Raw genomic sequence first — 22,547 nt, forward strand, 5'->3', positions numbered from 1 at the left:
CTAAGACAAACTGTATTGTTTTGATTGAACAAACAGTGAAAACAGTATGCGTCTGGTCACATTACATTGCGAACAGCTGATTGGCTGTTTACGAAAACTGTGAATTGTTAGACGCCAACGCCATTGTGTACGCGTTACGTGCCAGCGCTCGTGGTTCAAATTGCAAGTATTTTCATTCAAATAAACGAGAATAAAATTTGTTTCTAGATTTTTATTGTGATATTTATATATTTAAAGAAAATGTTAAAATGTTAGTACTAAAAGTACAAAAAATAAACGTGTAAATAATTTTCGCTATCGCTCTCGCTCTTGCGCACAGTACTCATATTTTGCTCTTGCTGTTGTGCTTTGTTACAGTGTCGATCTACATCGGCATACGACGACTTTCATTGACGCAAGTTTCACATTTAATTAGAGAAACTACATTGAACAAGTGCGAGAGTGTGTAACTCAAATGTAATTCGAGTTAAAACGTAATATTTAAATAAATAAACGTCAGTGTTGATCGACATATCAAATATTTTTACACAGAATTCCAATAAAGCCGGCAACAAAAATATTCAATATTGAAAAGTATGCAACAATTTTCAAATTTATTTTAGAATTATTTTCAACCCTAAAATATATTTTTCACAGTCAGCCAGAGACGCAAGCAGAGCGATCCCAGCAGAGCGAGCGAACTTGTTGCGTTGCGTATTTTTTCTGCCTTTCGTTTTTTCATCAGTTTGCCAGCTACGTATGTACGTAGCGTGCTCTCGTTCACTCTCTCATTCGATCGATGACGCCGCCATTTTTTATTTTGTGCGCTGCTTCTAGGCGTTGCTGACGTGACGCTTGTTGTCCGACAAACTGATCAATTTTAATTAAATCACGAGCCTAAAAGTAGGCTATTTTACGTCATCAATCTGATCCTTGGCATCCTTCCCATTTTTTCACAGAGATTCCGCCGAGCTGTTTGCGCATTTAATCAACAAAAGGCAACATGACTGAAACCGCTGATGCTGGAACTGTAATTAAAATTCTTGATGTCGCATTAATTTCATCGCCCAAGGACAAGACAAGGACAGGCAACCGCATGAAGCTGCTCAACGATGTGCCACCAGCCAAAGGGGCAAAAAAGGCAGCAACAGTGTCGCCGCGTGTCAAGCAAGAGAAACGTGCCAGTATCAAGATACTCAACACATCAGATGAAGTGGCGACGACGACGACTCCAAAGGCCGACAAGGGGAAAAACAACAAAACTGTGAGCCCCACGGGCAGTGTAAAGATACTGAATGAGAAGCGCATTGCATCCTCGACAGCGACGCCTACGACGGAGACCGCTAAGATTAAGACATCTCCCAGCAAAAAGAAGAAAATGGATCATTATGTGCTGCAGGCGATTAAAAGTGAGAACAGTGGCAGCAACAAAGCCGAGAACAGTTCCAGCAGCATTGTGGTGGATGAGGAGGATACCATTGATTTTATACTCGCGGAGAATGATGATATCGAGCTCGCACCTGGTAAAGCAAACGATGACGAATTCGTAGTCTCTGGCGTCGAAGAAGACGAAGATGATGATGACGATGCATTGATTGAAGGTGGCTCAAATCGCACGTCTGGCAACAACGAGTTGAAGGAGATGGTGGAGCATGTGTGCGGCAAGTGCTACAAGACATTCCGACGCGTCAAGAGCTTGAAGAAGCATTTGGAGTTCTGTCGCTATGATAGTGGCTATCACCTGCGAAAAGCGGACATGCTTAAGAATCTAGAGAAGATCGAGCGCGATGCAGTAGTCATGGAGAAAAAAGATATTTGCTTCTGTTGCAGCGAGAGCTACGACACCTTTCATGTAAGCATTATGTGATGAGTTATTCTTCTTGTTCAATGTCTAACTCTGCCGATTTTAGCTTGGCCACATCAATTGTCCCGATTGTCCCAAGTCATTCAAGACTCAAACCAGTTATGAACGTCACATTTTCATCACTCACTCCGAGCTCAACGATTTCCCGTGCCCCACTTGCAATGCCAAATTGCGAAGTGCAGCGCTGTTGAAGCTGCACGAGGAGCAGCACAAGTCTCGAGGCAAGCCGTATGCCTGCAAGATCTGTGGCAAGGATTTTACGCGATCTTACCATTTAAAGCGGCATCAGAAGTATTCATCGTGCTCCGCGAATGAAAATGATACCATGAGCTGTAAGGTATGCGATCGCGTCTTCTATCGCCTGGACAATTTGCGTGCGCATCTCAAGCAGCATTTGGGCACGCAAGTGGTGAAGAAGCCGGAATACATGTGCCATGTGTGCAAGAACTGCTTCTACAGTCTCTCCACGTTGAAGTATGATTTAAGCGTATATACAATTCTATCTTCTCTTGTTAATTCAAATTTCTTCTCTGCAGCATTCACATACGCACGCACACAGGTGAAAAACCCTTTGATTGCGATCTGTGTGACAAGAAATTTTCCGCCTTGGTGGCACTCAAGAAGCATCGTCGCTATCACACCGGCGAGAAACCTTACACCTGCACCGTGGTACGCATCTCAAATGCTGTAATTAATCTCTGTTTTTATTAATGGTCATTCTCTTTCGTTTTTGGCACTGCAGTGTAGTCAATCCTTTGCTGTCAAGGAGGTGCTCAATCGTCACATGAAACGCCACACTGGCGAGCGTCCACACAAATGCCCCGAATGCGGCAAGAGCTTCATACAGGCCACACAACTGCGTACGCATTCCAAGACGCATCTGCGTCCGCATTCCTGCACGTTGTGCAGCCAAAAGTTCAAAACGGAGAAGCAGTAAGTGCAATGCTTAAAGCTACATTTTGGTATCAGCTACTAATTGCTTTTTATCTTAGATTGGATCGCCATGCTAAGGAGCACACACGCGCCAAGCGTGCTACGTTCGCTTGTACCGAGTGCACGCGTAGCTTCCGGACAAGTGCACTGCTTAAAGAGCACATGGATGCTGGTGACCATTCACGTAAGTTCCAAGGCTTAATCTGTTGTAAATTCATTAGAACTCAAACTTTTCCAATAAGTAGAAAACTTAGTAGGCAAAAAGAGAGATTTCCGAGATCAATGTATTTAGAATAAGGATCAACAGGTTTAGCCAAGTCCATCTTTTTAAATACGTTGAGCTCATCAATTATAATAATGTCACCAAACCTTTTACATTTGTTATCTTAGCAGGGGCTTCAAGCTTCACATTTTATAATCTTTCTTCAAAGATTGTAATATCCTTAAAGTTATGTTAATCGTAATTAATTTCTTCAAGAAAAAACGACCTAAAATTAACCGTGAACACAGTGTTTTGTTCGATCTTATCATGTCAGGATTGGTAAAACAAATAGCAAGCAATGAACGATACATGAAACAAAAGAAAGAACTAAAAGATTGATCTAGTTCACTGATGAAAAATGCGGGAACGAACTTATTCAGTCCATTGCACGCTGTTTACACAGCTGTTCAAAAATTGAATAGAGCAAATAATTTAAGCAACGGGTCTATTATTGCCTAAACATGATTATAGCTTTCATACTTATTTTACTAACAATCTTATTTTCATACATAGCTGTCAAAACAACACGTGTCAAGCGCACGGCCAAGATGATCGAGCGCACTGACTGCGCCATCTGCGACAAGAACTTCGACAGCACTGAAACCCTGAGGAACCACATACGCAACGTCCACGAATGCGATCCCGATGATATCTTTGGTACTGACCCACCAGCCAAGCGCAAGGCAACTACTAAAAAGACAATTGTATTGGACGATGATGAGGATGAAGATGAAGAAGCGGCCCCAGCTAACACATCTGCAGGTTCGCTCATATCGAGCAAAACCGACGGCAATGGCGTTGTGGTCCGTGAGTTCCTGGTCGATGAGGGCGATGGCAATGCCCAGACCATACTGCTCGAGAACGAAGTCTACACCATTCTGCCCTTGGAGGGAGCCAGTGAGACACCGGCAGCTGCAGCTGGTAGCGATGTCAAGCCCAACAATGCTAAGGAGAAGGCAACACCGGTTGTGTCGCCAGTGGTGAAGAAGGAGCAGCGCAAGTCTTTGGCTGCTAGTTTGGCAGCTGCTATTGCTGATAACATTGAGGAGCCGTCGAGCGATGATGAATTCACCGGCGAAGTGCTTACCGAAGAGGATCTGAAGCTCAAAGAGAATATCGCCAAGCTGATCGACATGCTGGTCGATCCGCAAACACTCAAAAAATATAATTGGCCAAATAGCTCCGAGGAGACGGTGCTGTGCAAAGTCATCGAGAATTGTGGCCACGATTTGGCCAAGGGAGGCGAGAACTACGCCGAATTGGATTATGGCAGTCGCATGCGTGAATATTGCAAACTGCTATTTACTGTTGTCATACACAATGATTCGATCAAATCGCTGTTGAACAATTTCCCCATAGACGATGTTATTGAGTATGTGCTGGGCGATGAGGATCAGGATCAAGACATGGAGAAGGGCGATGAAAAGGAAGAGGACGAAAAGTCGGATTCGGAGCAGACACCAAATGCTGTGGAACCCGAAGCCGAGACCTAACAATTTCGTATAGCGTGTTAAAATTGTAAATATTAATATATTAATATCCAATACTACACAACCACAACCACTACACCATCTGCATAATGATCCGTTCTAGTTTTAAAGAGCATGTTTTTTCGGTTTTGGTTTGAACACTAAGTGACCTTAGAAAGCAAGTGTTACCACCCATTAACTGTTATTATTACCAACTTTAACTTTATATAACGATTTATTCAATTACTATTTTTTATAAACTTATATAAATAAATATACATATATATATTATTGAATTTGCAGCTCATTGTTCCATGAGCATCTTTAAAATTCGTTCGTTATTTAGCATTATTTTGTGGCGACTCTCATCGATCAGCTCCTTGTACTCCACGATGCTGGACTCGGTGCTCAACAGCTGCTGCTTCATCGGCTCTGTGGCTGATGCAGTAAGACTTCTCTCACGCTTTAGCTCAGCTGCTGCCTGCGTGTAAGTATCCCGCCACATGGTCAACTCCAGCTGCATGGCATCGATGTCTTCGGGTATGAAATCCATGAGTTTTCCTAGCGGATTCACCGACTTCGTCAGTGTTTGAATAATGTCTCGCAGATCATTCATCTGCCGCGCCGAACTTTGTCGGGCGCCCAGATTTTGCTTCTGCTGCTCCTCCTTGGCGGGATCGCCGCCTTGCTGCACGAGTTCCTTTTGTGTTTCCAAGATCTGCTGCACCAAGCGTCCCTGATGAGCGTCCACATCGAGTTGAGGGTCTGCGGTGCCCGCCTTCGATGTCATGGGCATTGGCATCTTCTATGATGACCAAGTTCTCGCCATCATCATCGAAATCACCAAATGTCTCCAACTTGACATTGATGCCGGACATCTTCACCTGATCGTTTGGCTGCAGCACAATCTCCACGTTTCGTCGGCGTGGTGCACCAGGACGTGCGGAGGCTGGACGTGCACTGGGTGGACGTAATGAGGTGCGAGGACGCGTCACTGAGCCATTGGACTCCTTGGAATTCTCACGTGTGAAGGTTCCTTCGCGCTCCCGCTTCACTTCATTACTATTGCTGTTGTTATTGCTGTCTGCAGTCGGCACAGTTGGCGATGTATTGGCAGATGCTTCACTGACATCGCTAGTTGCCTTGGGCAAATCTGTTGGCTGTGCGTCAGGCACTGGTTGTCGTTGTGTTCCACTGGAGCGTCGACTTTTGCCAGAGGATTTGCGACTCTCATGCTCAACAGATGGCAACGATTCCGCAGCTGTTGTGGAGGGTAGAGAAACCTCCTTGGCCGGCTCTACAGCAGCCACAGGTGGCGCATTGGACGGCGGACTCTTCTCGCCTCGAGATTTAGTTGAGGACGCTGGTGACACCGGCTTGATGGGAGCTTGAGCAGCAGGCGCTGGTGACAATGATTTAATATCGCTTTCCGTTGAAGCTTGTTGCTTAACCTTTGATGTGGGCTTCAGCGCCGGCGATGGCGTCTTCTTGGAGCTTTGTCTACTCAGCTTTGGTTTGGCATCCGCATCCGGCGACGGCTTCGATTTGCGCTGTGCTTTCTCCTTCGCCGGAGGCGTTGAGCGGGACGCCAACTCGGTTGCTTTGCGCAGTTTTTGCTCCTGTGGGGAGATACGCTTCTCTCGCTCCTTGCCAGCTGGCGAGATTTGCTTGCTGCTCACTTTTGTGTCTTTTACTTTAGGTGGTTTGGACTTTTCTGCCTCGGCATCAGCTTCAAGCACCTGCTTCAGAGCTTCCCGCCATTCAAGTTGCTGCTCCGCCACGCTGGCCATGGCTTGAAGCAGCTCATTGGTCTGCCTTGCCTCGTGCCCAGCCACAATCTTGGAGGTGCGCACCTTCAGATCCAGCTTAGTGGTAAGCTCTGCAAAAAAAAAGATTTTTATTTAAGGGATTTAAAGTTGCCACAATTCTAAATGACTACAAATCAACGAAACAAAAATAGTTTAGTATTTAAAAGAATTTCAGAAAAAGTAAACATAAAAACATACATATGTATAATTTAGCTAATAAATTTAAAGTTTACGAGTTTGAAGCTAAAGTTTAAATTTAGAGAGTAGTATAATATATAATGTTATAAAAAAGGAACGTAACAAACATCATATAGAGTTCTCAAGGAATACATATGTAATTTAAATTTAGTTTACATAAAAACATTGAAATATTTCAAAAGCGGTCCTTAGGCTATTATTGCACTTCAAGAAACGTTATAAAAGGTAACTTAATAATCAATAAAGTTCTTAATGAGACTCACTTGTAATGTCAATCATCTTCTGCAGAAAGCGCATCTTGTCATTGCTGTTATAATAAAGAGGATTAGATCATTGTTTAGTGATATTTCCTTTCTTTACTTGCCGATCGCTAATGTTCTCAAAGAGCTGTTCCTCCGGTGTATAGAGACCCTCATAGCAACCCGTTTGCTTAATAAACTGTTTTACACACTTTAATAATAGAAATAAATTGATTTCTTTAAGAGATTTGCTTACCGAATTGAAAACGTCCATCAGGTAGCGAAACGGTGGCTTCTTCAGCAACTTCTCCGTCAGAGGTGGCTTCTTAATGAACTTGCCCAAGGCCTGTTGAGTGACCTTAATTGCCTCATCTTCGAGATCCTGCTCGGACATTGTCAATCTGCGTCGTAGTTATTGAAAACTGTTTTGCAGCCAAATTTAAAAGAAATTGTTTCGACTTGTTTTTTGTTTAGACCACATTCCACGTTCTGTTGTCCTGGTAACGCGGTGCAAGGACAACTGCGCATGCTCCGCTCCCCCAATAAGAAAATTCCAACAGTTGTGAAATTAGAAATAAAAGTTTGGTTTTTTTTCTAACACTTGCTTACTTTATTTTGTTTGTTTATAAAATCTTCTAATACAACTTGATTTTGCAGTTTTGTTTGGCCGTGTAGGGAACGATATCGGCTGGATTTCTTTTTAGGAAGGGGCGTGTTTGTGTGTTTATAGGCTTGGACGTGTTTTGAATAAATGGAATTTGATTGCACAAACTGTGTGTTTTTGTGTGTGGACAATTTACATTACAATTAATTACATTAAGGACACACAGACTCAAATAAATATATCATATATATAAGTCAACTAATTGGCCAATCAATATTGCAAAAGAGCAGTCATTTAGTTGGGTGTGTGTTATAAAGTTCTATGCTATTGTGAATTAATATTAATAATTCTCACATAACTAAGTGTGTAAAAGTAAACGAGTAATTAAAGCTAGTCATACAAAAGTAATCATAATTAAAGAGGGGGTCAGAAGGGGCACAAGGGGAGGGGTCCAGGGGCATGGGGCACAGACTTTGCAAGCAAATTGGCGGCAATTACAAAGGGCTGACAGTTGGATTAACAATAAGATCAAAACATTCGACAACTGAGTCGTCGTCATCATCATCAACATACATACGATAATAGTATGAAGTGTATAGTGTGTATATAGTACAGGTTTAAATAGCGCAGCGCTTATAACATAATATCCTCTTCTCTCTCTTTCTTCATTATCATAAAGGTAGTGTCTACATGTAAGTGTGTGTCTGTGTCTGTTTATGATTATAGTATATAATTTACATATAGTGCAGCATTACGCTGCAATTAAAAACAATTTGTAAAATTAACTCTCTTTCTCTCATTCACAGTAATTAAACTAGAGCTAACGTCGAAGCGCTTGTCGATTGATATCCCAGTGATTGTTGGATAAGCTGCTACAATTCAAAGAAGTCATCCTGCTGCTTCTCCAGACGCTTCAGTGAGTTCTGGACGCGACGCGTCTGTGTTGTATTCAGCAGCTGAGCCGTGTCCGAATTGCCACTGCCCGTGGAGCTGTGTCGCTGATGATGCGGCGGCTTATTGTTGTTGTTCTTGTAGGAGTTGTTCAACTGATGGCGACGCTGCGGAAAGACATCGGTGCTGGCGCTGATGCAAATATCCGCATCACTATGGCTACTAACCAAACTGCAATGGAAAAGCTTTATTAGTAAAGTGCTTGAAGCAATGCAACTGCGAAACTTACTCCTTGGAACGCTCTACGTATTTGCGCGACTCGGAAATTGTGTTGTCTATCTTATTGAGAAAGTCATTCATGCACTTGCGATTCTCCTCCTCGGGCGTCATGGCTGCCACCGAGTCCAGCGATTTGCTCTGCTTGCTGCCGCACGCATTGTGATTGTTCATCATCGCTGGATCCTCATCGATGCCCTGCACTAGCAATTCGCCGGCAATCGAATAGGGACGTGGTGTGGTGCCTCCTCCAGCGGAGCGTGTGCTTGTCGAGCTGCTGGAGCTAGAGCTGGTGTTTGTGTTGCAGCTGTTGCTGCTGCCGCTGCTGTTATACATGCTGCAGTTGTTGCCCTGGCTCAAATGCAAATTGTTCGCATTGTTGAGCGCCTCATGCTGCAAATTCGCATCGGGAGTAGTGGGCGGAGAGGAGGCGGCGCAGACGTTGGCGTCAGCGGTGAGTGCATCGACATCGACATCAAGCAAGTCCCCACCATTCGCCTGCAAATAGTAGGGGGATGTCTTCTCCACTGGCACCAGCAAGAACTGACGCAAGAACAAGCTGTCCGAGGCAAAGAGGCGATTTGCGCGACGTATTTGTTCCGTCTGAAATGCATACGATAAGTAGAAAAAGATAAGTAGGTAATTCTATATATCTGTAATTATTTGCAATTGCAAGATTGATTGATAGATTGACGGGACCCCCTCCGCAGCTTTTATAGAAAATTGATTAATTGGGTCAGCTATAAGGCATTATTTATTAGACCTATTTATTATTATTGTTTTTCCATTGGTGTTTAATATTAATAATGTACAATAAGAAGATTTACTCGACACTATTGACATTTTAAATACATTTCAAATGAGATCTATAATTCTAATACTTTAACTATAGTGTTAATAGTGTTATTAGTTCCATAAATTTTATATAATTTAAGGCTTCTTTTATGCCTCATTCAAATTCTCAGACTACAAGGTAAATCTATAGATATAGCTAGATATTCAACACTATTGTTACTGGGAAAATATTTGAAATTAGTTCCATAAATTCGCTATCTTTCAAAGCAAATCTTATGACACATTCAAATTCTCAGATTATCTTCGGGTTCAGACTCGTGACTCCTGCTTGCATATCAATTGTTATTATCTGCATATTTGCTTGCAGCATTTATTCTATTTTAGCTCCTGCCTTTTTAATATTGGTGCTTATCAACTTCAACTGATAAGCAGCTAGACAAACGGTCGTTCTGCAGTTCTTGAATCAACCTAGATAGCTAGAAGAGTATCTTGAATGTAAGACACTACTATCTTATATTTACTAAACTCGCTGTCACAACTCACTCAAAGTTCTTCTTCTTCTTATGGCAGGTGTGGAGCTTCTCATAAATTATAATAACGAGAAAAAGGGAAAACAAGAAACTGTTAACTCTGTAGCATTTGTTTAAGCATTTTGTTTACCCTGCGCTGATTATTAAATCGATAAAACTCGCCTATTAAGCTAACATATTGTTCTGCTGGCATTCAAATTTTAAGTATAGTATTTGCGTGCCAAATGCCAGACACAAAGCTGTGAAGCCATTGCAAGTTGCAAGTAGGAAGTTGAAAGTGAAATGGATTTCACATTTCACATTTCGTGCACTTACCGTTGCGCCATATTTGAGTGAAATGCCCTGTAGTGTGTCGGTCTTCTCCACAGTGTGTCTTATGAGGATTTCATTGTTCCTCATCATGCTGTTGCAGCAGGTGCTGCCGTATTTCTTGAGGGTGCGTGAAGAGTCGCGTATCGATTGCTTTTCGTTGAACATGAATTCCGAATCATCCATATCGGGCACGATCTCTTGAAACTGCAATTAAAATTAAAGAGGGGAGAAAGTTGTTGCCTTTAATTTCACTCTGCAATTTTTCACATTTTAGCACAGCAATAAAATAAACAGCTGTGATGTCATTACAATGGCGTAACTATTTACAACTAATATAGTTGTACAAAAATACGAAATGTATATGTAGTATTGTGTATATTATGTATCTATAAATATAAATGCAGCGTTGTGCCTGCTTTAATTAGTTCCCCACTCACTCACCCTGAACTCCTCCCCCTCCTTGTAACTGTTTCAACTGCAGTCAAGCAAAACGAAAGTTGAAATCACAATTGCACCTTATTTAAACTGATTCGTATTGCATTTTACTTTGCCCAAACTGTTGTTGCATTCACTTTTCAAATTTCGCTGGGCTTTGATTTGATTGCTTGCCAAACAAATAAATAAAAGAATTTAAGAATTAACTTTGATTTTGTATTTAATTTTCACACGCTCATCAACAGCACAGATAATTCCCGTTTACTACGTGTTTACAAGTTGTTGTTGTGTGGTATGTCGAATAGACTCAGTGTGACCGTAGCACTATGTCAACAAAAAGACTGACACAGCTGCGCAATGTATTAGAGATGGTTGTTGGCGAGCCCCTTGTGCACCAATCACCGAAAAAGGAATAGCGCACAACACATCGTGTCACGGCGGCACGCTGAACCGCTATTTTGCGAATGTTATCGATATTGCAAAAGATGTGCAGAGTTGCTTGCAACTGTTATGCGGCGCGAATGGAGCGCGTGTTTGTTTCTGTTTTGTTTTGGGCTGAATGCTAATTCGCGACGGTTTTTTTATATTGTTTTTATTGCTTACGAGAGCGGATAATTTTGTTGTTCACGTGATAGGCGAACAACGTAAACACCTTTCCATGTATTGCTGGGTGTTTTGTTAAGCTTAAACCTGTTTGGACAAAGCAACTCTCGATGTCGACCCAGTCAACAAAGACAAACAACAAAATACATGCAGCACAACAGCTGCTGCATATATGGAAATTAGCAAACGAATTGCCGGCATGACTTTTAATTAACATGTGACTTATATCGTACAAATGTATGTACATATATAAATTATTTCTTTATATTTGTAATATTAATGCACTATTGCAGCAGTTACAAACGTGGTTAAATGCAATTAATTACTTCCTTGGCTACCACACAACTCCCACAGCAAAGACCTCACACATACCATTACAATGGCTTTGTGTGTCGAGTGTCTGTGTGTGTGAATGCATACAGCGGCATCTGGTTGTGGTGTTAAGGTCAACAACAAGTTGTCGCAGTGGCTGTCAAAGCCTTTTCTGCAAAAATAAAGACAAAGCAAGCGACAGAGTGAGATAGGGAGTGAGCGAGAGGAGAGCACTCTCTATTTATGTTGGTTAAATATTTTTCCCAATATATCGCAACTGATAAGCGCAGCAAACTAATTTGTTGTTGGCAGTTTCACCTAAATATCGCATGGATATATACGTTAGAAAGAAAACGGTCATTGACATGCATAAGATCACACAAGCTGATCACGCGCCGGGTTTCCCTCGGCAAGGTTTTGGCTAAAATATATATCCACAATATAATGTATACAACCCGTTGCCATCGTAAATGTATTTATAATGCTCTCTCTGTGTGTGAAAGCTCTCTACGAAATTGACCATTCCCGGCACAAATTAAACCCATCGAGTGTTTTAATGACCGCGATGATGTGATGTGATCTTTTGGATGGGAAATCACCATCAACAGAATGATACTGCGGGGGATGGGGATCTTTTTGCAATTGTCTGTTTATTTATCCAGACGAAAAGACGCTCAAACTCGATACGCTAATTATGCGATTTTGTTGTTTAATTGTCTACACCCGATACGATTTGTTTGTTTTTGTCTGAGATTCCGATTAAAAGACGCTAAATAGAAACATCAGATGGAGTCGGATTGCTCTCGAATCGCACATCTCCGATGTCTCTGATGTCTCACATGTGACTCATTAACTTGTCACTGGTTATGGCCAGTTGGCAACCCACGGTAAAAAAAAGCACAAAAATTTTGTTGGAAGCCAAAGAACTTCAGAGATCAAATCGAAGGTCAGTCAGTCAGTTAATTGCAATTTTTTGAGAGAGCCAGATGGAAAGGCCAAATTAAAGTCGTCAAGCTAATCGAACGGCTTTCAGCAAGAGTAACAAACACAACAAGTAACAATCATAAATATTCGTATGGCATATACCCATAAATTTCATGATATCGTTTGCAATCTATTTCAATTTGTTGACGTTGTTGTTGTTGTTACTATATATTTGTTGTTGTTGTTGTTTATGTAAGTATGTCAAAATTTATGGAATTGTGCAAGCGCACGAAAAATTATAAACGAAGGTTAGATTTAAGTAACAGTTACTTTATGGCGACGCCATCGCCACTATCTTTAGTATTAATTAAAATTAACTAAAAAGGAAATTGCAAATTGATAAATACAAAAAATGAGTGACAACAACAAACCATAACAAATTGTGCCTGGCACGCAATATAGTATAAGTGAATGTATAAGAATGCAAAGCAAAGCACATATCAATTTTAGATATAAGTAGAACATTTTGTACTGTCTCAATATCAGCATTGTTTTCAATAATATTATTATTATGATGATATGTGGGAAAGTTTCCGCACACACAACATACAATACTCTCAGTGTCTATTCGACATCACATTATCTCAACTGGCAGTTGAAATGTTTTCTGGGTTACATGCTTAATTAACTGATAACAACTCTGTGATACCGAGAATAGTACTAGAAAAATTGTCAACGAGCTAAACTACTTGGTTAACAACTGATTGGCTTGTATTCTATATTCTGAGTAGCAGTATCAATAGAACATATATTCAACCTTGAGTTGCATTTCCCTCAATGTTAAACTATCGGTCTTCGATAGTAATTCCCCCCATAGCTTAAATTGTCTTTCATTTTACTTTATTTCAACTTGCACTTGAAAAAGCAAAGCCTCATCATACCATAAGTCAAGTGGCGAGACTATCAAGTGGTATTACGTTTATTTATACGTATTTTCTGATAAATTTAATGGATGAGTTCTTACTTACGTAGTGTACTTCATACTTACTGTTGATAAACGAGTATGCTTATGAAGTACTACTTATTACTATATTTGAACTTTTTATTTTGTTTGCCCATGCGAAGGGCAACGTCATGACGTTAATATTGTTTTTTTTCTGTTCTGTTCTGTTCTGTTCTGGGAGCAATCAACGTGACTTTCTATGATATTGCAGTTGTTGCTAAACTATTAGAAATATGCAATTGTTGCCAGATGTCATTCGAACGTTTCGTAAAATTCCGAAATGAGTACTGCGGTTTTTGTGGCATTATAACGATACGGATTGAGATATAGATACGTGGTTAAAGCATTTTACGAGTGAAAAAATTATATAATTTATATCCATATTCAAATCAATTAGAGAGTATAACGGATATGCTCGTTTAAAACTACATATTTATAGGTATTCTGATTGCGTTATTATCAATCTCCATAAGCGTTGCTAAATTCAACTTGTATTCACACTAATGACGACGCTCTCTACACTTGAAGGAATGATTGATGGTTGGCGGTGGATTTTAATTAATTTTCGCCATTAAATCGTTAAAGTTAGGCAAAACCATCATAAACTCGTCAACTATGTATATTATTTTGATTTATTCAACTCTCTCGACTCTAGTATATTTATATTTTTATTTTTTATTCTAGTTTTTTATATAACTCAGTTAAAACAGTCAACGTCCGTATGTGTTTTTTTCGTGGCCACATTGCGAAGCGACTTGTGCAGATAAGATTGCGATTGTGTGGTTAGTTGAGTCGACTGTATTTATAACCAATATGTATATTTATTGGTAGCTTAAGCACGATGATTGATCCCACCTAGTATCAATTGAAACAAAGAAGAATGACTTATAACGCTCGAATAAAGAAAAAGTACTCATAAAGTGTCGCAGGCAATCAAAGTAAAATAAAATCATGATGTGGCATGATTCTATTTGGGGCTGTCATGGTTGCTGGATTGTGTGGGAATTCGGAATAATATATTTATATTTATATATAATATTTTTGTGCGTCATCGATCGATTTCCAGAATGTAACTTGTAGAATTTCGTTATTTTTATGATAAGCCCCTCGACCGGTTTGCGAACAAGAAAAACCTAAATATAGACAGCATATATAGTGAAGAAAACAAAAAAAAAAACATAGATAATACCTAGAAACCGGTTCAATGTCAAATTGCAGCAGGAAACAATCAGCGAATCAAGCCACAACGAATGACATTCTATCGAACCAGTCTCATAAACAAATCTTTCTCAGATGGAAGATCCACTTAGTCACTCGGTGGCATTTCCCTTGATCAGCTTGCGGGGGCTTTTCACACCTCTTATTTTCGAGGCTTTCGGAGTCGAAGAAGATTGTCGTTAAATGCAAAAATACGTAAATAATTGGTGTAGGTGTTTTTGCATGTGGGAGCGCGTTTCGAAAACGAAATTGGAAGTGATTTTGTACCCGTTACCCATAAGGTTGAAGGGTATTATATAATATGAGAAGTTGATTCCAGAATTCTCAAAATGTGGTTGCGATCTTAGAAGTTATTTTGCCAAAAAACGTCTGTTGCAGTCGGGATTATTGTAGTAGTGTATCAATATACCAAATATAGCGTTCGATTTATTTAAATAATCATTTATGTTTATATTTACATAATATGAAAAGTTGATTTCTGATTCTTGAAAATTTGGTTGCGAATTTATGATTTATATTTTGCCAAAAAACAGCTATTGTAGTCGTGTCTGAGTTTCTTTTGGTTGATCATATGGTATATTTTGTACCCTATGTTATAATGTTAATGTAGTAGTGTTTCAATAAACCAAATATAGCGTGCAGTATATTTAAATGATGGTATATTGTTAATGTAGTTGTATCTCAATATACCAAATATAGCGTGCGGTATATTTAAATCTTTTTTCGGTATACTCACTCATATAATATATAAATGATTTATATATTTATATAAAATGAAAAGTTGATATCTGATTCTTGAAAATGTGGTTGCGATCTTAGAAGTTATTTTGCCAAAAAACGGCTATTGCAGTCGATTGCTTTTGTTTAAATTATGGTATATTTTGTAACATCTGGTATATTATTGATGTAATACTGTACCAATATACCAAATACAGCGTGCGGTATATTTAAATCTGTTTTCAGTATACTCATTCTTATAATATACAAATGTTTTATATATTTATAAAATACGAAAAGTTGATTTCTGATTCTTGAAAATTTGGTTGCTATCCTAGAAGTTATTTTGCCAAAAAACACGGCTTGCTGTCGAATCTTAATTGCGTTGGTTGATAATATGGTATATTTCATGGCATATGGTATATTGTTAATGTAGTTGTATATCAATATACCAAATATAGCGTTCGGTTTACTTAAATATTTTTTTCGGTATACTCATTTGATTATTTTAAGAATAATACCGCAATGTTTTGCTAATACTGTGAACGGTATGCGGGTATTTCACAGTTGAGCCACCTCGACTTTCTTACTTGTTGCTTTTCTTGTGGTTGGAGGAGTGGCTCAAAGTCTTTGTTGGTTCAAATGCAGGGCAACCCGCACAGTTTTATGGCCAACGAAAAATGTTAAGGTTTCGGCATAATAGGCCATTATGCGCATAGTGAGAGAGAGATAACCAGACGGCTGTTAAAGCTGTTTAGCATTTCGAGTTGCCCCCAATGTGACGGCTTGTTTTGAAGGGCAAGCGAGGTGGCAGTGTTACAATCAAAACAATTGAAATGTTTATTAAATAACGTACATACATACATATGTATGTATATTACAGTCTAGCTGATAAACTGTGGAAATGTTTAATAAACAATTCTTCGCTTGAGAGAAGCTCAACACATATCACATTAATTATTATTAATTGCGCGCAAATGAGCATTTCAAAGCGTTTAAACACGATATTAATATAAACAATTTTATGAGGTTGTTGCGAATACAAAACCGTCAAGTTTCGAGTAGAATGAATCCACTTGCGATTTTATTCGTTTTAATAATATAATTTGAGGTTTTTGCGTAAATCGAATATTCAACTATTTAAAAAATTCCGCCGACATTTTATTGGTTAACTTTGAGTAAATTCTAACCGAAATGTGGTGTACTTTGTTTATTTATTTTAATTTGATTATTCGTTACCACGGTTGTGAATAAATATAATGTGTCAAAATTCTTATACATATATGTACCTCTCACTATTGCTTAAAATTGAGCTGTTTTAGTATGCATTGAAATTTAAAGCAATTTTATTCTTGTGCAACATTTTTTTGGTGCTATCCTAATAAAGTATTCTAATTAGCCATCAATTATAAATTTGTGATTTTTTCTTTTTTCTTCATTTAATATATTTAATATATGATTTTAAAACTACTCGTAATTTCTGCACCTTTATTTCTCGCAGTGTTTTCTTGTGCGTCTAATGAAGGCAACGAGCATTGCAGCCAACAAAATGGTGGCTAAAACCGGCCTGCAGCGTGCCACTTAAGCTGCAACTTTGGCTTGAGGATTGGGCTCAGTTCTTGGGCCTGTTATTGGGCTGGGCAATGAACTCATCGCGGAGCCCAAGCCCAAGCCCAAGGCTAAGGATATTTTTAGATCCACCAAAGCAAGAACGAAACAAAGTAAGTTTGCTGCTTGATAAGTATGTTTTTTATTTAATGTTTTATTGTTGCACTCTGGCGTGCATTGGCCTAATTAGCAGCTTAATGCAACAACAACAACAACAGCAACGGCGGCGGCAAATAAAATGCATTTGGCTTTATTCACTCATGCACTCATTTGCAATTCAAACAGAGTCGCACAAGTTGGCCGCATTGCTAGCTAGTTGACTCGCTGACTCGTTGCTTTTAGCCAGATGTGTGGCAGTTGTTGTTGCTGTTGTTGGTATTGGTGGCAGCTTACTCATCGCCTGGTTCGTTGGCCACGATCGGCAGCAAGCAGCCGGCACAAGTCGCAAGCGAAGCCAGAGTTATAAGCCACATAACCATGCTGCACACTTTGGTGGCAACAAAGTGGTTTTTTTTTTTGTTGGGTAATCCGAGAGCATTTCGACATGATCATGTTTCATGAGAATATCATTTATTATTTTTAACTGAGTGAATTCTTTAAATGCGGTTAAGCACTTTGGCTGGCTGCAGCGCTAACTTCTCTTGAATAGATCTTGGCTCTGACGACAAACGGCCAAGATGACGAGTACTATGACGCCAAGCGTCGCGACTCTGTTTCGACTTGTTGCCTTTTGCTTTTGCTGTTGCCTTTTGCCGTTGGTGATTGTGATGTTGCCACATAATGTATATATACACAATATACACTTATGTACATTGAAGTGGAATTGGCTTTGAGCCAAAGCCAGAGACAGAGCCCAAAGAGCTAACGACCGCGGGTTGGCATGACTTCATTGTGCTTTCTATATATACAGATATATGGATTGCAAAATGTATAACAATCGACAAAGACTGAGACAGAGACCGCGAGAGAGATAGAAAGGAACAAAGCTAGCGAACGAAAGAGAGGGAAAGAACAGATGTTTGATCTTTGATTCATTCATAAGACGACGCGATCTTTGTTAGCACTAACAGTTATAGCATAGTGCAAAATACAAAATTATGCCGAAACTTTTGAGTGGGTTTTTTTTTCTTAAATAGAATTTCCCCCTTCGTATAACGTTTCCTTTAATAAATTTCTTTATGTGTCGTATTAAATGCTTAAGTGAAAAAGGTCTAAGGTCTGCGCTTTGGAATTAAAATTTATAGAAATAAACTGTTATTTTCTTTAGACAATCTTTTCACTCCCAATCCGACTCCGAATTCAAATTTGTATTATCTTAAGAAAATATGATTAGGTTTTCGTTCGAAATATACTTTTTCCTTGTAATAAGTTTCATTGGGTATAATTTATTATAAGCTAAAAGTCTAAGGTTAAAATTAAGTTTTTTCTATTCTACTTAAATGTAGAAAAGACTCTTTATAAAATCTTTTCATTGCCAATTTATATTTTAAATTTGTTTTATTAACTTACTTGCGAGTGCAATTTCCAGTCCTTGTAGGCCTTTACAATGTAATCCATTTCCGGGTATTTCTCGTTCTGGTTCCGTTAATCAAAAATAATCTGTAGTATGTAAAAACATGAGACATTCTAAGTATATGTATGTGAATTTCGATCTAGTATATTATATGCATATATAAGTAGGTGTATTCCACTTCACTCTCACTTATCGGTTGATATGTTTATTTCATATATTGTTCTTTGTATCAATTGTTTTTAGTTTGTGCACGATATTTTGCATTTTTCCACGATTATCACGCGCTTTTTCAGTTGCTGTCTCTATCTATTGAGGAGATATTGAATGTGTCTGTACATTATGTACTCAATTTTACAGATAATCCTATATAATCGATTTACTACTATAACGAATTGTGTTAGCCAAGGTACGAAAGGAGAGAGAGAGAGAGCGAAGAGCGATAGAAAAAACCCAAAGAAATCGTTTTGTCTTTTGCACTTGTGCAAATCTCCAGTGCGGCTTTTTTTTCGTATGACTCGTGTACAGGTGTTTGGGGGTGTGTGTATCGCAGTCTTTGTGTGCGTGCGTGTGTGTGTGTGATTATGTGTGTGTTTTCCGTCTGCGACAACGTCAAGCGACAACAACAGCAACAACACAACGCATTGTACCGCATTTCGTGATCTTTTGCAGTTGACGTTGTGCTTTTTATCTACAACTTATTTTTTTGTTATTATTTTTAATTTTTTTTTTTACGCTTGTGTTAAGATGTTCAGGCTGACAACAAGTCATTTGCACAATGCAAAAGTGCATCAAGATATAATACAAATAATATATGCAGTGATGTCTATAAAATGCATAAGACATACACAAAGCAATCTACATAATTTATATACTACATAAATACATACATCAGCGAAAAAGAAAAAATAACAAAAACAACAACAGTTAAATATAATAATTAATTGAATTGTTGTTTGGCAACAGATGCTGTTTGTTTTTGTTGTTGCTGCTGCTGCGACGCTTGACAACAACCAAAGCGCTCCAACTCGAACTGTTTATGCGCGATTTCATCTATCTATGTATGTGTGTGTGGTGTACATGTAGTTGTATTTTAATGGCAACCTCTTTTTTTTGTGTGTTAAATTTTGTTTTTGGGCAGTCACTGGCACACTCACACAAATGGAACTGACAGCAAAGACGACGACGGCAACGACGACGACGACGGCGGCGGCAGTGGCGGCGACAACGCGAGCGTGTGTGGGGGGGCGTAGGGGGTTGAGAGGTGCTCAGATTTTCGCAGCGCGCACACGACTAATACTAATACTAAACACTAACAACAACACACACAGCCTGGCAGTGGGCAGCCCAACCAACTTCAAGTAACGCTCGATAACAACTGACTGACTGAGCTGCCTCCAGCGAGTTCCAAACTGACGACGACGATGGGCAGCGCGCAATGATCGTCAAAGCTTGCTGCGAGCGCCAACGGCGGAAGCTCTCGCTCTCTGACTGTGTTGTCTGACTCTCCCTTATGTGCGCTCACACGCATAGGCTCTCCCGCTCTCAGTGACTCTCGGGGCAATCCGTTGTCTGCATGTGCACTGTATGTCTGGAGAGCAGTCCATTGTATGCAATTTAAGAATGGATATTAAGGCGCAGACGACAAAGGCGCACACTCGCGCATACACGCATAACGTCCGTATGTATCGTTGTATAACGCATGTAATAAGTAAACTGGAAGAATCTCTCAAATGTTTGTGCAAGTGTTCTACGCCCACGCTCCTGCACACTCACACGCATACAAACGCACATTTGTTTTTAAAGGTGAGTGTGTGTGTGTGTGTGTTTGTAAATGTACACATCACGCTGATTGCGCTTGCTTAAGTGATAATCATTTGTTATTGTTGTTGATAACATGTAATCAAAGAGAAAGCCACTTGTTGGCTGGCATGAAATTCAGAGCGAACAGTGCCCGATAACAACAATTGTGAGAAGAGTCTTGGGTTGCGCTATTTAAGCGCTACGTAGAACCAAGATGCTATCAAACATGGGGTCCATTCCCAGCACGCTGGTCAACGTCATGGCAATGAGCGTTAGCCTGAAGCTGAATATGTGTGTAAGTGTATATGTGTGTGTGTGCAAGTGAGTACATACTTTATTTATGGAAGAAAAGTGTGAATGGAAATGCGCAATTGAAAATACTGGAAAGTTTGCTTTGTAACTAAGAATAAAGCAGCTTTATGAAGGGAAATGGGGATTTTTTTCTGTTTTGTATTTTTGTAAGCAATTTAGAGAGACAGTCATATTGTTAGAAATACGCGTTGACTTATCATCATTGTGTTGACAACGCACACATTTTCATTTTTTTTTTTTTTTGTGATGATGACTATCAGAACAAGTTGTTGTTGTTATTGTTGTGCCGTGATAAGAACAATGATGCGTTCGGTGTCAAACAAGGCAATCCATGTTAGATGTACAAAAGCAAGCAAAAAAAAATCTAGGGAATATATCGATAGCGGCTATCTATTAAACTCACCCGCTAACGGTAAATAATGTACACAAAATGCGTCAGCTTCAGTCATAATTATTATAATTTCCTTTTTTGTGGTCTGTTGTCATGGCCTGATATCGTCGTTTATAAGTAAATTGAGGACAACTTGGAATATAATTGTTTATAACTGTTACACAGATGATTCAGTTTTCAGCGAATAAAAGTGAAACCGTTATGGACTTATAGTGTGAGGTGAGGGATTGTGCTTAAGGTTGTGACGTCACAGTTTCAATTCATGGCGTCGATGATCCGACTTAATACTATATTTGTTTTATGAATCAAAAAAATATGTGTTAATTATGAAAACACGTACAAATCAACGCTAGCAAGATGTATTTTGCTTCTTTTTTTCTCAGATTTTTGTGGTTGTGGTTTTGTTTGTAAATTTCGCGCGTTTGCGCACAAAAGATGTTTTGTGCTGTGTGAGGATCTGATATATACAATTTGGTTAATAACTTGGGCAAAGGCAAAACACCTCAAATGGGGTCCCAGCTGACAACTTGTCGAGCTGGGTATATGTTTGTTTGCATAGACACATTATGGCTCAATTATTAAATCGCAACTAATTCGTAGCACACACAAATGCCAAATGGCAATTGGCAACTGACGTTTTTCGAGCTTTGAAGTTTCCATGATATCTTAAATATGTTAGCTGTCAAAAAATGCAAATAACCTGATTGGGCTCTAATGTAAGATGTGTGACACCTTTGGAAAAAATACGATAAACACCATAAAAACAAATCAAAATTTGTTTATCAGCCAACATTGGTTTTCAGTGGGCCGCAAAGTCAAGGCTACAATTTCGAAACTCTGTAACACGTATACATTTTAACGCCTTTTGGCGGACATTGGCTGCAGCTTAATTCGACTTGGGATTCTAATTTAATTACGAATTCAATATAATTTATTAGCAGCAAAACTTAAAACTTCACAAGTGCAGATGGCAGTGTGTACACTCAAATAATTTCAAATAAATGTATAACATTTTAACGCGCCATACAGCAGTGACATAGCGTTCAGCTTTAAGTGCGGTGTTGATTTCAATTCGTTTATCTGGCAGCGCTAATTTCCAGAGCTTTTGTGTTGACTGAAAAAGGCGGAAAAAGCCGTTACTTAGTGTAATATTTTAAAAGTAATTTGCAGTTACGAAATTTTTATACTCGTGTCGGTGAAATTATTAGTAAATTGTAGTGCTGTATATTTTTCCTAATAAGAAATATATTTTAAATTGTTATCAATGTTTTTTTACTTTTCCATATCTGATAGGCGTTGTTTATTAGTGTGATTTTCTAATTCTAAAGAAAGGTTCTCAATTAATTTGAAGCTTATCTATTATTTATTTGTTAGGCAAGCGTTAACAAACAAAATCAGCAGCTGTTACTCACCAGTTGCATTTCTCAAGAAACCGGTTGCGCGATTCAGTGGTATTCATCAAACTGTAAACTTTTATGGTATTTTTTGGGTAAGTCTTTTTGTTATTTTTTTTTTTTAATTTGCTGCTTAACAGTTAATATATCGGCTAAA

The 22,547-nt window shown here is 39.1% G+C and overlaps 3 protein-coding genes across 6 annotated transcripts; 1 reads left to right on the plus strand and 2 right to left on the minus strand.

Annotated features, from left to right (window-relative positions):
- The first annotated feature begins 74 nt into the window (after window positions 1-74).
- LOC117576909 (protein suppressor of hairy wing) lies at window positions 75-4,803 on the plus strand. 3 transcript variants are annotated; one of them, XM_034262047.2, is made up of 7 exons: window positions 75-162; window positions 939-1,831; window positions 1,890-2,317; window positions 2,380-2,512; window positions 2,586-2,776; window positions 2,836-2,960; window positions 3,552-4,803. In XM_034262047.2, exons 2-7 carry the CDS (start codon window positions 983-985, stop codon window positions 4,529-4,531), a joined length of 2,706 nt encoding a protein of 901 aa, XP_034117938.2. In that variant the 5' UTR covers window positions 75-162; window positions 939-982; the 3' UTR covers window positions 4,532-4,803. The 3 variants fall into 3 exon arrangements, with proteins under 3 accessions (XP_034117938.2, XP_034117939.2, XP_034117937.2); XM_034262048.2 differs by lacking the exon at window positions 75-162 and adding an exon at window positions 184-250; XM_034262046.2 differs by lacking the exon at window positions 75-162 and adding an exon at window positions 438-573.
- LOC117576910 (TRAF3-interacting protein 1) lies at window positions 4,735-7,168 on the minus strand. Its single transcript, XM_034262049.2, is given in 5 exon segments — window positions 4,735-5,262; window positions 5,264-6,386; window positions 6,777-6,820; window positions 6,878-6,951; window positions 7,009-7,168. Coding segments are annotated over 5 exon segments (1,830 nt in total). The 5' UTR covers window positions 7,147-7,168; the 3' UTR covers window positions 4,735-4,811.
- A 168-nt stretch (window positions 7,169-7,336) lies between these two features.
- Window positions 7,337-19,876, minus strand: LOC117576913 (uncharacterized protein DDB_G0281497). Of its 2 annotated transcripts, XM_034262052.2 has the most exons (5): window positions 19,648-19,876; window positions 18,490-18,579; window positions 10,164-10,364; window positions 8,537-9,126; window positions 7,337-8,478 (listed from the first exon to the last, which is right to left on the minus strand). In XM_034262052.2, the coding sequence occupies exons 2-5, from the start codon at window positions 18,535-18,537 to the stop codon at window positions 8,229-8,231; spliced, it is 1,089 nt and encodes a 362-aa protein (XP_034117943.2). In that variant the 5' UTR covers window positions 18,538-18,579; window positions 19,648-19,876; the 3' UTR covers window positions 7,337-8,228. The 2 variants fall into 2 exon arrangements, with proteins under 2 accessions (XP_034117943.2, XP_034117944.2); XM_034262053.2 differs by lacking the exons at window positions 18,490-18,579; window positions 19,648-19,876 and adding an exon at window positions 10,602-10,860.
- Window positions 19,877-22,547: the final 2,671 nt, after the last annotated feature.

This window comes from Drosophila albomicans, chromosome 2R (assembly GCF_009650485.2).
Source record: "Drosophila albomicans strain 15112-1751.03 chromosome 2R, ASM965048v2, whole genome shotgun sequence".
Classification (NCBI taxonomy): domain Eukaryota; kingdom Metazoa; phylum Arthropoda; class Insecta; order Diptera; family Drosophilidae; genus Drosophila; species Drosophila albomicans.